The 15,546-nt window shown below is 34.2% G+C and overlaps 1 protein-coding gene across 1 annotated transcript; it reads right to left on the bottom strand.

Annotated features, from left to right (window-relative positions):
- Positions 1-4,341: 4,341 nt before the first annotated feature.
- Positions 4,342-7,410, bottom strand: LOC142612862 (receptor-like protein 7). The gene has a single exon (XM_075785034.1). The coding sequence runs from the start codon at positions 7,408-7,410 to the stop codon at positions 4,537-4,539; it is 2,874 nt and encodes a 957-aa protein (XP_075641149.1). The 3' UTR covers positions 4,342-4,536.
- Between the last annotated feature and the right edge of the window lie 8,136 nt (positions 7,411-15,546).

The raw sequence follows: 15,546 nt of genomic DNA, 5'->3' as shown, positions 1-15,546 counted from the left end.
ACCGGGTTTAAGGGCCAAACAGAGCTAGTGTATAAGTTGGCTTGGGGATTTGCAAGTGATGAAAAATGAATTATAGGATGATGAGTTTTGAGTGATAAGTTTTGGGTGACGAGGGATAAGATATCACTCACTCACCATTTTTCTTGCTTAGCAATAGCACGTGGCACCATTTATGCAGTTTCTTTATGTGCATTTTCCTCCTGAATTTTACTACGTTAGAATTCAGTGCTTTTGTGCTTGTGTTGATCTCATGATCTCGCTATTGAAAACAGATGTTGCAAAACATGACATAACGCTGTTTTTTCTTGCTTTATGATATATCTCAACGTATTTAAGCTCTTGTGATAGCTCATTAGGGCAGCAGCCATGTGAAAGTGAAGCATGAGTGCTAGTTTCTAGTTAGTTGCACGCCATTGTTTCAATTTATAAAATTGATAATTCATATTGGAACATGTACATTGTATTCATGGGGCAGCCAGCGCTTGGAAAGTTGGGAGAAGTACTGCCCATTAACAAAAAAAGAACAGATTACTACCTAAAGGCCAAAGGGCCATGAATTGCAGAATGCCCTATGTAGGGCAGTTCTAGTCTTCTAGATAGTCATGCTGGATGCTTAGTTGCGGATCTAAGGATTTTTTTGAGGTGGTCATTAAGAAACTTAAATTATACAAAATTTAATAAAAAAAAACATATATTGTAAAAAAAAAAAACATGCATGTACATAAAGTCTTACAATTCTCTTCTTTGAATTTTTTTATTTTAAAATTGTTGCATGATAGTCTCATTATCAATACTGGCAGTTACATCTCTTTCAAAATTATAGTTAAATAAAATTTTTCTTGGGACTTTTCTTTTTGTTTGTGAGGGCCTAATATATTGTTAAGGAAACTAAAGTTTAAAAACAAAGTTTGGTTACAAACTTAGTTGTAGCATAAGGCTACAACTCTCACTAAACAAATTAACATGTATACATATTTTGAGAATCTAACCATTGAATTTTATGTTTTTTATGTTCTTAAAATACAAGTAAAATTTTATGCCAATTAGATGTTATTTACTATTCAATCCATAAACTTTATTTTTTATGTATAATTTTATACTACAAAAATTCGAAATTTAAGCATTTGATTGATGCTATAACTATTGATTTTTTATTTTCTTGAAATTTTGCAAGTATAGAAAATATAGGAAAAAAAATTTAATTTAATAGTGGATTTGTCAAAATTTACATCTAACAAAAAAGTATTGAGTGGAGTTGTAATCTTAGTTTATAAGGCTACAATCAAGTTGTTGTCAAACTTTGTCCAAAGTTTAATTATGTTGGGCCTAAATTTAGGTGCTCACAATTTTTTTTAAGGATAAAAAAAATTACAAAATTTATATATATATATATATATATATATATATATATATATATATATATATTAATTATTTTTTCCCCAAGTTAGGGTGGTCCTGTGACCACTCTGGACACAATGTGAAGCAGCCCCTAAGCATGATTGCCTTTTATTATTATTATTATTATTATTATTTGGGTAATTAATTATTTTGGTCCTTAAACTTTATCAAAAGTTTGTTTTTTCATCCTTAAACTTTGTAAATAGTTGCTTTCAATAGTCTAGAGACAAAAATAGGGGTAGAAAAAGAATTTTTTTTTATTATAAATTGTTCAGGGATGAAAAAAGATATTTTTTAAAGTTTAAGGACAAGAAGTGAAACATTTTTGATAGTTTAAGGACGAAAATTTTTTTTTATATAGTTTAAGAATGAAAAATAAACTTTTGGTAAGGTTTTTAAAATGATATTTTTCTCATTATTATTATTATTATTGATAAATTTGTTAGTTACAATAAGAGAGATAGGAGATTTGAACCGTGAACATTTCTGCTGGTAACACTAGGAGGCGTTAGTTGAGTTATAATGCTCTTGGTACCTTTTACTTCAACAAAACAAATAAAAGTAGAGGTTGTGCCAACAAATTGTGGTAGTTATTTTTGTTGTATGGTACTAACATTTTTTGCTAAAAAATGGTTTAATGGATATAATGGCCCATACCTGAAAATTTAGATAGGTCTCTCATAGAATGGGCATAATGGAGATTCCACAATGCCCATTTCAGAAAGCTACATTGCCTGCTTAAACAATAACATGTATGTTTTGGCCAAAGATAAATAAACGAAAATTTCAAAATAAATAGTCTTACAGTAGTCATGGCATTAAAACCTTGATAAGAGAGAACATGAAACCATAGAATAGGGCTTACCCAATCTCTTGCTGTCAATTTTTGTGACTTATAGAAAGGGGTAATTCTATGTACCCCCATTTTTTTTGGGGGGGGGGGGGGGGGGGTTACAGTTGCCACTCAAATCTAAACCATTAACTGGTATTCAGGGGCGGAGGCAAAGGGGGCACTTGCCCCCCATTGGCCTTTTGAATCAGTAGTGATGTAAAATGGAATAAAAGTCCCCCCTTGACAGTTGACACAAAAGACAATCAACTTTTTCTTTTTATTTATATTTATTAGCTTGTCAACAATTGTCAGACAATTTTACATTCACATGGCAACATTTTTTTACATAATGGGTCCCATCTAATAGTACCTTTTTTTGCACGCTACATTGCCAACTACGACTAAAAAAAAAAAATACTGGCTTGGATTTTGAAAGAAAAAATCTATGTTTATGTGTAATGTGCCTACTTTAGCGCCTCACCAGTTGGTTTCCAGCTTACAATTTTTTCTCTAGTTATCAACCTTTTCAATATCAAACTTGAGTTTTTGCTATAAACTCGAATTTTAACGACATAAAAAAAATAAAAATATCTATATGAAATTTTAGAAGAATTCATGGCATTGAGTTGCGTATAACCGAATAAAACTTCATAAGCATATTGCTATATTCTTAATATTTTTACGTTGCTTTATTTTTCCAATTTATTTTAAAGTTCCCAATTACATGTTTAAATTGTGTGTATTTAGTATCGATTAATTTATCTTAGATTAATTCTACCTTCAATCTTGCCCCCCCTAACTTGAAATTCTAGCTCCGCCATTGCTGGTATTATTTTAATTGTGACTATTGATTCATATCCTCTCTTGTGTTCTCCCGTTTTCTCCTAATCTTAAAAAAAACTCAGATTGCTTCTTCTCCCATGTTTGTCAATTTCACTTCATCCCAGGAATTATTGGCAAAACAACACCATTTTAGGAACAATTTCATTAGTTAGCAGGTTTTCAAAACATATTAGCAAACTATCATTTCCAGTCTTTTAGACTCGAGTTCATTGTAGTTGCTCGAGCCTAAGAGACTCGAGTTCAATGTGCTGGCAGAGCCTAAGAGACTCAAGTTCATTGGAATTAGCATATGCAATTACTGCTTCCTAAGTCCAACACAATTATTCTTTTGTTTTACAATTATTCTTTTTGTTTTTCTCAATGACAATTAGTGTTGTCTTTACTTAACTTCAATTGAATTGGTACTTCATTTTTTTTAGTCATTTGCAATTTGTGAAGCTGAGGATAAATGTTATATTAATGGAAAATTGTATTGATGCAGCATGTAACTACAAATTTTTTTTTGGCTCAATGACAATTTGTGTTGCCATTATATGACTTCAAGTGAGTTGATGCTTCCTTTTTTCTTTTCTAAAGTCATCTACAATTTTCGGAGCAAAGGAAGCATCAACTCACTTGAAGTTATATAGGGAAAATTTTGTTGATGCAACATGTAACTAATTAGTGAATGTCATTGGTAGATTAAGCAATTCTAATTTACTTATACCAAAAAAGAGCAAATCTACAATTATATTTTTCAATGGAAAAAATGTCTTGTTTCATGTTATTAGTTTCAAATAAGTTTAGCGTCTGCTCTTGATAATAACTCTTTATTATCAGACTAAGACACCAATTAGTTTTGGTATAGGTAGGAATTGAATTCCAAATCTCTTATTCAACTATTAGAAACTTTACCAGTTGAGTTAGCTGGAACTCATGCGAGAGGGGTGATTTGAACCTTAAATGTCATGGACACACTAGAAGGTGTCAATTCAATACTTTTTTATGTAAGCTTGTAACATATATATTACTCTTCGAACTTAAAACTTTTTTATTATATATTTGGCTGAACTCTTTTTTTTTTTAGAAGAATATTTGGCTTAACTTTGTTAAGAAAAAAAATTCTAATAGCCAGTTTTGTGTGCTTAGGCATTGGTAACATCTATCAGTAATAGATTAAAATACTTTATCTTATTCTAGGCCCATGTTTTTATCAATCCCAAATGAAATTGAAGTTACTATTTATTTAGCTGCATAATTTCATTTTTGCCAAGGGTTGCAGACCTTCATACGCATCAAACATTCAATCTTTTAATGCCACCATAACATTTAAAAATATAGAAAAGAAAAAGAAAAAACGGTACAATGCAAAAATATATATACATTATAGACACTAGATTCATGGGCGAAAATATCTGAAGAAAATCTTGGTGAATCAAATATAACTGCTACATCCCTTTATGCTTGCCCTTCATAATTCATTTTTACTGTCTTCTTAAATTCTTGAACACCCACTCCAACTTTCTTATGGTTAGGTTTTGCCCAATAACAAACCCAATTATTAACCCACTTCCATAACCCATCATTATGACAACCCAGTCAGATTTACTTGAGAAATTTAAAACTTCATCTTGTTTGGAATTTGGTTGTGGCTGTGTCAAAGGCTCATGAATTTTGCATTTCTTGGTCAAAGGGATACCACACAATTCTGTGTTTCCCAAATATGAATCATTTGGAAATGTAGAGAATTGTTGACCTTGTGGAATAGGCCCTATGAGATGGTTATTTGAGACATTGAAGATCCCAAGAAATGTGAGTTGTAATAATCGCTGAGGAATCTCTCCTGAGAGTTTGTTTTGAGAAAGGTCCAAAGATTCAAGTCCCGTTAAGTTTCCCAAAGATGATGGGATACAACCACTAAGAATGTTGTTGGATAAGTTGAGTGAATGAAGTCCCTTTAGATTTCCAATGACTTCTGAAATTTCTCCTTCAAATCTATTACTTGAGAGATCAATGGCTATAAGAAATCCTTGAATCTTCTCATATTCTGTTTGGATGCCCTTGTTTGTCATTACAATTGAGTAATGAAAAGGAAACTCCCAATTGTATTCCACTGATGTGGTCCAAGCGATTACTTTCATATATGTCAAGTTGCTAGCATTGGAAACTTTCATGGAGTTCCAAATTTGAAAGTATTCTGATGGCAACTTACCTGTAAAGTTATTGCAAGAGACATCAATGATTTGCAACCTGGGGAATTCAAGAATACTTTCAGGTTTCCCAATAGCACCCTGGAAGCCATTAGATCGTAGACTTAGAGCCCTCAACATTGGCAGCTTTCCCAACCAAGGAGGAAAAATATCACCAAACCGATTGTTACCAAGAAGAAGAATCTCCAGCATTTTGCAATTGGACAATGATCTTGGTACCCACCCTTCGAGTCGATTGTAACTCACATCCATCAGCTTCAACCCACACCCTTCCTTGTATGTTGCAGGAAGTGTGCCATGCAAATTGTTGTTATGTAAATCCAAAATTAACAAGAATTCACTCAAGTTGCTAAAACATTGTGGAAGCATGCCACTCAAGTTGTTGTGTGAGAGATTCAGTAATACAATTGACCTAAGATTGCAAAACAGTGGTGAGATTTCTCCGATCAATGTATTGTATGTGACAGTATAAAGGGCGATGGATGGCGGTGGAATTGGGAGTGGTCCTTGCAGCTTGTTGGAACCGAGGCACAAAGTCAATAAACTACCCCATTGAAGAACACGCGGAGTATTGTTGAAGGACTCAAAACCTGTAATTAAGTTGGAACTTAGATCAAGACCCAACAAAGTCTCTTTCCCCATGTCGAATATCCATTTTGGTATTTGACCTCCAATTTTGTTGCGATGGAGATCCACAATCTCCAATTCATCCTGGTAACGCAATAAATTTGGGATCTCAGTCAAGTTACATGCTACCAATGCCAAAAGTTTCAGCTTCGGAAAACTGGCTTCGAAAGTCGAATTGATGGGGAATGATAAATGGACTTCCGAAAGCTGGAGGTGAGTAAGATTTTTGAGCTTGTGAAACAAACCAAAATTCACCGTCCCAGTAAATTGATTATCATTAAGTGACAAAGAAGTTATATGGGTGAGGTTTACAAGCCAAGACGGAATTTGACCAGTTAAATTATTACTCGCTAGGCTCAATTTGGCAAGTTGGGTCATGTTCTTAAGGAAAGATGGAATGGCACCATATAAATTGACAGCTTCTAAGTTCAAAAAAGTAAGTTTTGTTTGTTTACCAAGCCAAGTTAAGGTCTGTGGGCTGAAAGCATTGTAGGAAAGATTTAGGTGACTGAGTTGTGTGAGGTTGGTCAATGAAAAGGGAATTTGACCCCTAAAATTATTGGATGCAAGACGCAAATTGATGAGATTGGTAAGGTTACCAAGTGAAGTTGGTATCAAACCAGAGAAATAGCAAGCAGCGATATTTAATTTATACAAGGACTTTAGGTTTCCAATTGAATCCGGTAGCTTACCAGAGAAACCCGTATGTTTAAGCATCAATGATAGAAGGGGACTGTGAGTGTGAAATTCTGGTAGATATCCAGTGAGATTTGGATTATATCCAACAAAAAGGACTTGAAGATTGGGTAACTTGAAAATCTGTGAGGGAAATTCACCATACAGTCCACAGCCTCCTAAGTCAAGATTTGTCAAAGAAGACAAGTGTGCCAAGATATGAGGTACTGGGGAAGATATGTCCACCTCCCTGAGATAAAGAAGTTTGAGGCTGGTTAAGTTCTCAACAAGACCTTTTAGGCTGGGTTTATGGAGCTTCAATCGATTGAATGCGAGATCAAGGGAAGCCAACTTGGACAGCTCAAAGATTTCTGGTGGAATTTGACCACTGAAGACAGATATAGAGAGGTTGAGATATGTTAAGTTTGAGAGGTACCTGATACTTGGGGGAATTTGAGAATAATTGAAGTCATTGTCAGCGAGATTGAGCTTCTGAAGGTGCACAAGATGGAAAAGGCTGCTGCTGGGGTTGATGGAGCCATAAAGATAATTGCTACTAAGGTCAAGACCAATCACATGACCTGTAACTCTATCACATAGGACGCCATCCCACGAACAACAATCGTTCCTTTCTTCGGCCTTCCACGATGAAATCTTTGGATAAGCAGAAGGATCATCAGAAGCGCTCACATTGATTGCAAAGCTTTGCTTGAATTGCAACAGGGCAAAACTCTCAAAATCTTTGCACAGTGGCTGAGTTGAAATGGACAGACTATTTAGATAATGAAAAATCAACAAGAGGAGAAGCAAGTGCTTAGACATGAAGGGCCACACTGATGAACCCATGTTAATTATCTTTAACAAACTTTGTTAGCGCCCAGATGATTTCGAAACTAGGAGTAAGTTTCTTTTATAGACAAGATTCAGGGCTAGTACAATTAGCATTAGTAGCAGTGAAGCTAAGGGGTTGTTTGGTTTGTGTTTTTAAACAACAATTTTTAGTTTCTAAATAACATTACATGTATTTCTACACATTTTTTCACCTATACGTATTTTCATAAATGTTTTCAAACAATAATTTTCAGTTTTTAAACACATGTACCAAACGGGCCCTAAATAGCTATATTGTTATTTTAGCTTCACTAAAACACAAAAATGCATGTTAACAATAGTGGAGCGATAGCTAAAATTTTATTAAACTCTCTCTCTCTTCTCTCACTAAAAAACTGTTTTATCTCTTCTTTCTTTTTCTCTCTCTCCGGCTTCTCTTCTTTCTTCCTTTTTCCTTCAAATGCTTTTTTTTTTCCCTCTCCCTCATCGCCTAGTCCTCAACGCTGCCAGTTCTCTCTCTCTGGTTTGTTCTCCATCTCCCCTCGCTACCGACATTGCCAACCTAGCTCCACACCGTAGACCCAGCTCCATTACTGACATTGTTTGAGGACACAAAACCAATCTTTGTCCCTAAATGGTTTATTTCTTTCTAATTAGCCTTCCTCAAAACCCAAACAAAGCAACCCCAGAACCCAAAATAGAGAATTTCTCTCTGGATATATCACGATAGTTAAAAACTTAATGCCCCAGTTGTTTCTCTGGGGTTCGTGGTGATTTGTGTGGTAGTTTTTGGCTAATTTGGATTTTTGGCAGTGGTTGTGGGTGGTTGTTTTTGGCTTGCTAGTTGTTGTTGGGTGGTTGTTCTTGGTTGGCAGTGGTTGTGGATTGTGCTATTTGTGGTGTTTTTTGGGTGGTGGGATGTATTATTTTATTATAGTAGATATATTATTTTATTGTGATGTTTATATTATTTTATTGTGTTGAAAGCTAAAATAAATCCACTGCTGCTGGATGTTTTGTAAAATGAATATGCAAAATAGATAAAGTAGTTTTTTGTGGTGCCAAATAACTAAAAAAATAGCTCCACTGCTGAGGATACTCTTATACATGAATATTTGTTTTACATGTAAGCATAGAGAAGTCATAAGTGCAATGAATACAAATTCTTTGTATCACAATTTGTGTTCCACTCTATGTTTCACCAATCACAGCTTGTCATATGTTTATTTTCTTCCCTTTTAAACTTTGACTATTTTATAAGGAAAGTTAAACAAATTCATGACAGGTTATGATTGATGGAACATAAAGTGGAACAAAAAAAATAGTATAGAGAATTTGTATTCAAGTACAATGTACCACCTAGTTGCAATGTTATTGGTGGTGTCTCACATATAGAACAAGTCAATTTTTCTCTAGAGTCCCCGGAAAATTGGAAGATGTAACATATCATTTAACTCGATTTTACAATCTTGTGAGTTTTTTTATTATTGAACTTGAAGACGCTTTTATTTGAGGTGATGGTTGGAAATATGCGACCTAATCTTATCTCAAACTTATGTTGTTCATATCTCCAAATGAAAATCAACTTCATTCTAAGCCAATTTTTCTGTGTCCAAAGCAAAAAATTATATTGTTGTAAAGCTAAGCCTTGAAGACTAGTGGAAGACTTGCAAAACACCACATAACTTGGGTCCCATGCAAAACCATTTTAAATGGAGGTCTAGTTAGAAATGTGCGACCTAGTCTTATCTCAAACTTATGTTGTTCATATCTCCAAATGAAAATCAACTTCATTCTAAGCCAATTTTTCCGTGTCCAAAGCAAAAAATTATATTGTTGTAAAGCTAAGCCTTGAAGACTGGCGGAAGACTTGCAAAACACCACACAACTTGGGTCCCATGCAAAACCATTTTAAACGGAGGTCTAGTTAGAAATGTGTGACCTAGTCTTATCTCAAACTTATGTTGTTCATATCTCCAAATGAAAATCAACTTCATTCTAAGCCAATTTTTCCGTGTCCAAAGCAAAAAATTATATTGTTGTAAAGCTAAGCCTTGAAGATTGGCGGAAGACTTGCAAAATACCACATAACTTGGGTCCCATGCAAAACCATTTTAAACGGAGGTCTAGTTAGAAATGTGACACACACATTAATAAAAAATCAATCTATAAATTAAATCAAATATTTTACTAATAATTAGGAATAAATAATAAAATACATCACGTTATAGAATAAGCACGCGTGATGAATTATTAGTGTAACAAAAGCCTAAATTATTACGAAATGATGAATTTAATTATTTAAATATAATTCTAACACTTCTCTACCTTGTGAATTCAAACAAATGGGACCTAACACGTGGAATTTTTAACTTTTAAATTAGAAGTAGAGCAGATAACTTTTTAACTCAAGACCACCTAGTTTGATATCTTGATTAATTACCAATTGTCTCTAAAGCCTAAACTATTAAAAAATAATATATTTTATTATTTTACCATAATTCTAACATCTGTGCAAGACCAAGTTTTCATCAAAACTAAAAATTACATTAGATTGTTAAAATAATATAAATATAATAAAACTACTAAATTTCTTAATACTTTGGACAACAGAATTAACCAAATATATTTATAAAATTGACAAAACTTAGAACAATTTCTTAGGAATAATACATTAAGTTTTTCAATCAAATTCAAACATATGGTTACATTGATCAATTAAACATAAATAATGTTATTTTTTCCAAGAACAATTAAATTTCATACAACTCTATTTTTAAATGTAATTAAAAAACCTTATGTGCAATGCTCAAAATATTGTACAAAGTTTTGGTCTTTAAAAATTATTGATATTGAAGAGTAAGAGCATTCTCATCAACTCTCTTATAAAAAATGTCATTTTAACACACCAAAAGCCTACTTTATCATTTTAACACACCACTTTACAATACTCCATTCATCAGATATTCTATTTTTCCCTCAACACATTAAAATAATATATCCAACACATTAAAATAATCTAAAAAAACTTTTACAAATATACACACACACACACACACACACACACACACAATCCTCCACCACCCACACCCACAAATCAACCGCCATAGCCTACAACCACCGACCACTGACCACCCCCACAAAATTAACCACCCCTACAAAATCAACCACCGACCACCAATATCAGCCATTGCTACAAAAAAAAAAAAAAAAAAAAAAAAAAAAACCACGCCACAACATCAACCACCACAACCCGATATGAGACCATCCCAAATCTCACACCCACAACACGATCAACCCACCACCTTCAACCAAGATCAGTCAACCACCATTAGAAACACTACCACAACCACCAAAAGAGAGAGAGAGAGAGAGGTCGGCGGGCGGCGGCTCCAGGCAAGATCGGTGGCTCCAGGAGAGCTGTGTTGTAGATGGAGAGAGAGATATCTAATGGCAGGAGAGAGAAAAACTAATTAAATAAGCCAAAATATTTTTGGCATTGATGTCCGTACTGTCTCATATTTAAGACGGTACTGTAACTGTGTGGCAAATTTTTTGAGATTTGGAATACCTAATGAGGGTTGGTTTTTGGTGTTTGGTGTGCCAAATGCCAAATATTTGGCATTTGGCACACCTGATGGTAATGCTCTAATGATATTGAAAATGTTGGCTTTAGTTTGGGGAGATGTGATGCTACGAGTAGAAAAGAAATGAATTGAAAGTCATCCATCTGGGCCCACCTTTTCCAAGCAGCCCAATTTGGTCGAAAATGAAGAGAAATGTGTAACGAAGACTAGAGAGACCTGCTCGCTTTTTTGACTTTTCATTCCTCTTTAAGAGAATTTTTTTTTTCACATTAGCTTTTTTGACTTTTCATTCTTCTTTAAGAAAAAAAAAAAAAAACAATTTTGCACATTAGTTTTTTTTATCCATTTATCTACTACATGAGGGTATAAAAGTATAAAAATTCTATATTTTCCTTTCCCTTTTTTAACGTTTGCAAACCAAACAAAAGGAAAAATATGATTCTAAAAAACAAACGAACAAAAAGAAAAATATTTTTTCCTTTTCTCTTCTCTTCATATTTTTAGACATTTCTAAGGGAAATATTTTCTTTTCCCATTGTTTCCTTCCCCTTATTTTCTATTTTCAAACAATATGTAATAAGGAATTTTCTCTTCATTATCTCTATCCTTTCCTTCCCTTTATTCTTTTCTCTCTCTCCCAACCACAACCCAAGATAGTATTAGGTGTGGGATGTGAATCATGTGATCCATTTGACCTTGCTCAAGCCACCCTTCTCTCTTTCCAGAGCACTAATTTCTCTATTCACGTGATGTTGTGGGAGATGTGATGCTACGAGTGGAAAAGAAATGAATCAAAAGTCATCCATCTGGGCCCAACTTTTCCAAGCGGCCCAATTTGGTAAAAATGGAGAGAAATGTGTAACGGAGACTAGAGAGACCTGCCTGCTTTTTTGACTTTTCATTCCTCTTTAAGAAAAAAAAAAACAATTTTGCCCATTAGCTTTTTTATTTTATTTATCTACTACATGAGGGTATAAAAGTATAAAAATTCTATATTTTTCTTTGCCTTTTTTTATATTTGCAAACCAAACAAAAGGAAAAATATGATTCTAAAAAACAAACAAACAAAAGGAAAAATAGTTTTTCCTTTTCTCTTCTCTCCTTATTTTTAGACATTTGTAAGGGAAATATTTCCTTTTCCCATTGTTTCCTTCCCCTTATTTTCTATTTTCAAACAATATGTAATAAGGCATTTTCTCTTCATTATCTTTATCATTTCCGTCCCTTTATTTTTTTCTCTCACTCCCAACCACAATGCAAGACAGCATCAGGTGTGGGATATGAATCATGTGATCCATTTGACCTTGCTCAAGTCACCCTTCTCTCTTTCCAGAGCACTAATTTCTCTATTCAAGTGATGTCGTGAAAGTAGATGCGATGCTACGAGCGGGAAAAGAAATGAATCAAAAGTCATCCATCTGGGCCCACCTTTTCCAAGCGGCCCAATTTGGTAAAAAATGGAGAGAAATGTGTAACGTGTGTAATGAGGACTGGAGAGACCTACCTGCTTTTTTGACTATTAGGATATATGTGAATCATGTTAGGAACATGTGTCATTTAGAATTGGTTAATTCTTTAATAAAACGCACTTTATTTGTAATTGGGAAGATCTAAGATGTGTTTAATACTTCAAGGAATAAGATTAACGTTCAAGTGTTAAAGCCATGCAAATCTGTCCAAGAAACAAGTGAAGAAGAGCTGGATTTTAAAGCTTGACAGCTAGCTCGACAGATAGCATCTGTCGAGGATTAAAAGGCTTATTTAGCCCGATGCTCGACAGCTACTCGATAGATACCCTATCCATCGAGATTCATGAAAATTAGTTTTTTAGGTTTGATTTCACTCCAATCCGTGTGTACATGTTTAAGCCTTCTTTTCTAACAACCCTGAACATATATAAGGATTATGCTAAGGGTTGTCAAAGGTTGTGCGAGTGTGAAACAAAGTTTTATTCATGCAAATTGTGACTGGAGACAGAATTTGCCCTAGTTCATCTTTCTGTTGAAGAAGCTGCTGCGTTTGTACGCTGTAGGGTTTTGTAACAAAGGAGTTTCATGATCTTCATCGTGTTGATGAACTGAAGAACTTTGTAGTCAACATCCTTTTCAAGCACGTGGGTTAGTCACGTACTTGGATTTGTGCAAAGGAGTAAGCTATGTACTGGGATTCGTGCATTGATTGGTTAGTCACGTACTGGGAGCCGTGCATTGAAAATGAGTGATTGTCACTACAGAACTAGTCATATTGTGTATTGGGGTAAGGGTTCAATTGTAGGTTGGTACAAGGTACTAGGATTCCTTTACTTGTAACCGCTTGTTGTGATAATAGTGGATTCTCGGGAGTGGTGACCTTAAATTCACCCGATGGGGTTTTTGCCTTGGAGGTTTTCCCCATTCGTAAACAAATTACCGTGTCAACTTTATTTTCTGCTGCATTTAACTTAGTTAGTGATTTGTTTGTGCTACCACGCGTATTGCGTGTTAATTGACTTAATTTATTCACTTGGCTAATTAATTGGTTAATTTATCAAAAGAGGTCAATACATTTTGGCATATCATTTGACTTTTCATTCCTCTTTAAGAAAAAAACAATTTTGCCCATTAGCTTTTTTATCCATTTTTCTACTACATGAGGGTATAATAGTATAAAAATTCTATATATTTCTTTCCTTTTTTTTTTTTAATGTTTGCAAACCAAACCAAATGAAAAATATGATTCTAAAAAACAAACAAACAAAAGGAAAAATAATTTTTCCTTTTTTCTTCTCTCCTTATTTTTAGACATTTGTAAGGAAAATATTTTCTTTTCCCATTGTTTCCTTCCCCTCATTTTCTATTTTCAAATAATATGTAATAAAGCATTTTCTCTTCATTATCTTTATCCTTTCCTTCCCTTTATTCTTTTCTCTCTCTCCCAACCACAACCCAAGACAGTATTAGGTGTGGGATGTGAATCATGTGATCCATTTGACCATGCTCAAGTCACCTTTCTCTCTTTCTAGAGCACTAATTTCTCTATTCAAGTGATGTTGCGAAAGGAGATGTGATGCTACGAGTGGAAAAGAGATGAATCAAAAGTCTTCCATTTGGGCCCACCTTTTCCAAGCGGCCCAATTTGGTAAAAAATGGAAAGAAATGTGTAGCGGATACTGAAGAGACCTGCCTGCTTTTTTGACTGTTAGGACATATGTGAATCATGTTAGGAACATATGTCATTTAGAATTAACTAATCCTTTGACAAAACGCACTTTACTTGTAATTTGGTAGATTTAGGATGTGTTTAATACTTCAAGGAATAAGATTAACGTTCAAGTGTTAAAGCCATGCAAATCTGTCCAAGAAACAAGTGAAGAAGAGCTGGATTTTAAAGCTTGACAGCTAGCTCGACAGATAGCATCTGTCGAGGATTAAAAGGCTTATTTAGCCCGATACTCGACAGCTACTCGATAGATACCCTATCCATCGAGATTCATGAAAATTAGTTTTTTAGGTTTGATTTCACTCCAATCCGTGTGTACATGTTTAAGCCTTCTTTTCTAACAACCCTGAACATATATAAGGATTATGCTAAGGGTTGTCAAAGGTTGTGCGAGTGTGAAACAAAGTTTTATTCATGCAAATTGTGACTGGAGACAGAATTTGCCCTAGTTCATCTTTCTGTTGAAGAAGCTGCTGCGTTTGTACGCTGTAGGGTTTTGTAACAAAGGAGTTTCATGATCTTCATCGTGTTGATGAACTGAAGAACTTTGTAGTCAACATCCTTTTCAAGCACGTGGGTTAGTCACGTACTTGGATTTGTGCAAAGGAGTAAGCCATGTACTGGGATTCGTGCATTGATTGGTTAGTCACGTACTGGGAGCCGTGCATTGAAAATGAGTGATTGTCACTACAGAACTAGTCATATTGTGTATTGGGGTAAGGGTTCAATTGTAGGTTGGTACAAGGTACTAGGATTCCTTTACTTGTAACCGCTTGTTGTGATAATAGTGGATTCTCGGGAGTGGTGACCTTAAATTCACCCGATGGGGTTTTTGCCTTGGAGGTTTTCCCCATTCGTAAACAAATTACCGTGTCAACTTTATTTTCTGCTGCATTTAACTTAGTTAGTGATTTGTTTGTGCTACCACGCGTATTGCGTGTTAATTGATTTAATTTATTCACTTGGCTAATTAATTGGTTAATTTATCAAAAGAGGTCAATACATTTTGGCCTATCATTTGACTTTTCATTCCTCTTTAAGAAAAAAACAATTTTGCCCATTAGCTTTTTTATCCATTTTTCTACTACATGAGGGTATAATAGTATAAAAATTCTATATATTTCTTTCCCTTTTTTTTTTTAATGTTTGCAAACCAAACCAAATGAAAAATATGATTCTAAAAAACAAACAAACAAAAGGATAATTTTTCCTTTTCTCTTCTCTCCTTATTTTCAGACATTTGTAAGGGAAATATTTTCTTTTCCCATTGTTTCCTTCCCCTTATTTTCTATTTTCAAACAATATGTAATAAAGCATTTTCTCTTCATTATCTTTATCCTTTCCTTCCCTTTATTCTTTTCTCTCT

The sequence above is a fragment of the Castanea sativa genome, chromosome 10, assembly GCF_040712315.1.
Source record: "Castanea sativa cultivar Marrone di Chiusa Pesio chromosome 10, ASM4071231v1".
Lineage (NCBI taxonomy): Eukaryota > Viridiplantae > Streptophyta > Magnoliopsida > Fagales > Fagaceae > Castanea > Castanea sativa.
This window is presented reverse-complemented; position numbering and strand designations above follow the sequence as displayed.

Bases quoted from the DNA above. Each gene is read 5' to 3' on its own strand.
- LOC142612862 (XM_075785034.1), bottom strand. From the start codon at position 7,410: ATGGGTTCATCAGTGTGGCCCTTCATGTCTAAGCACTTGCTTCTCCTC.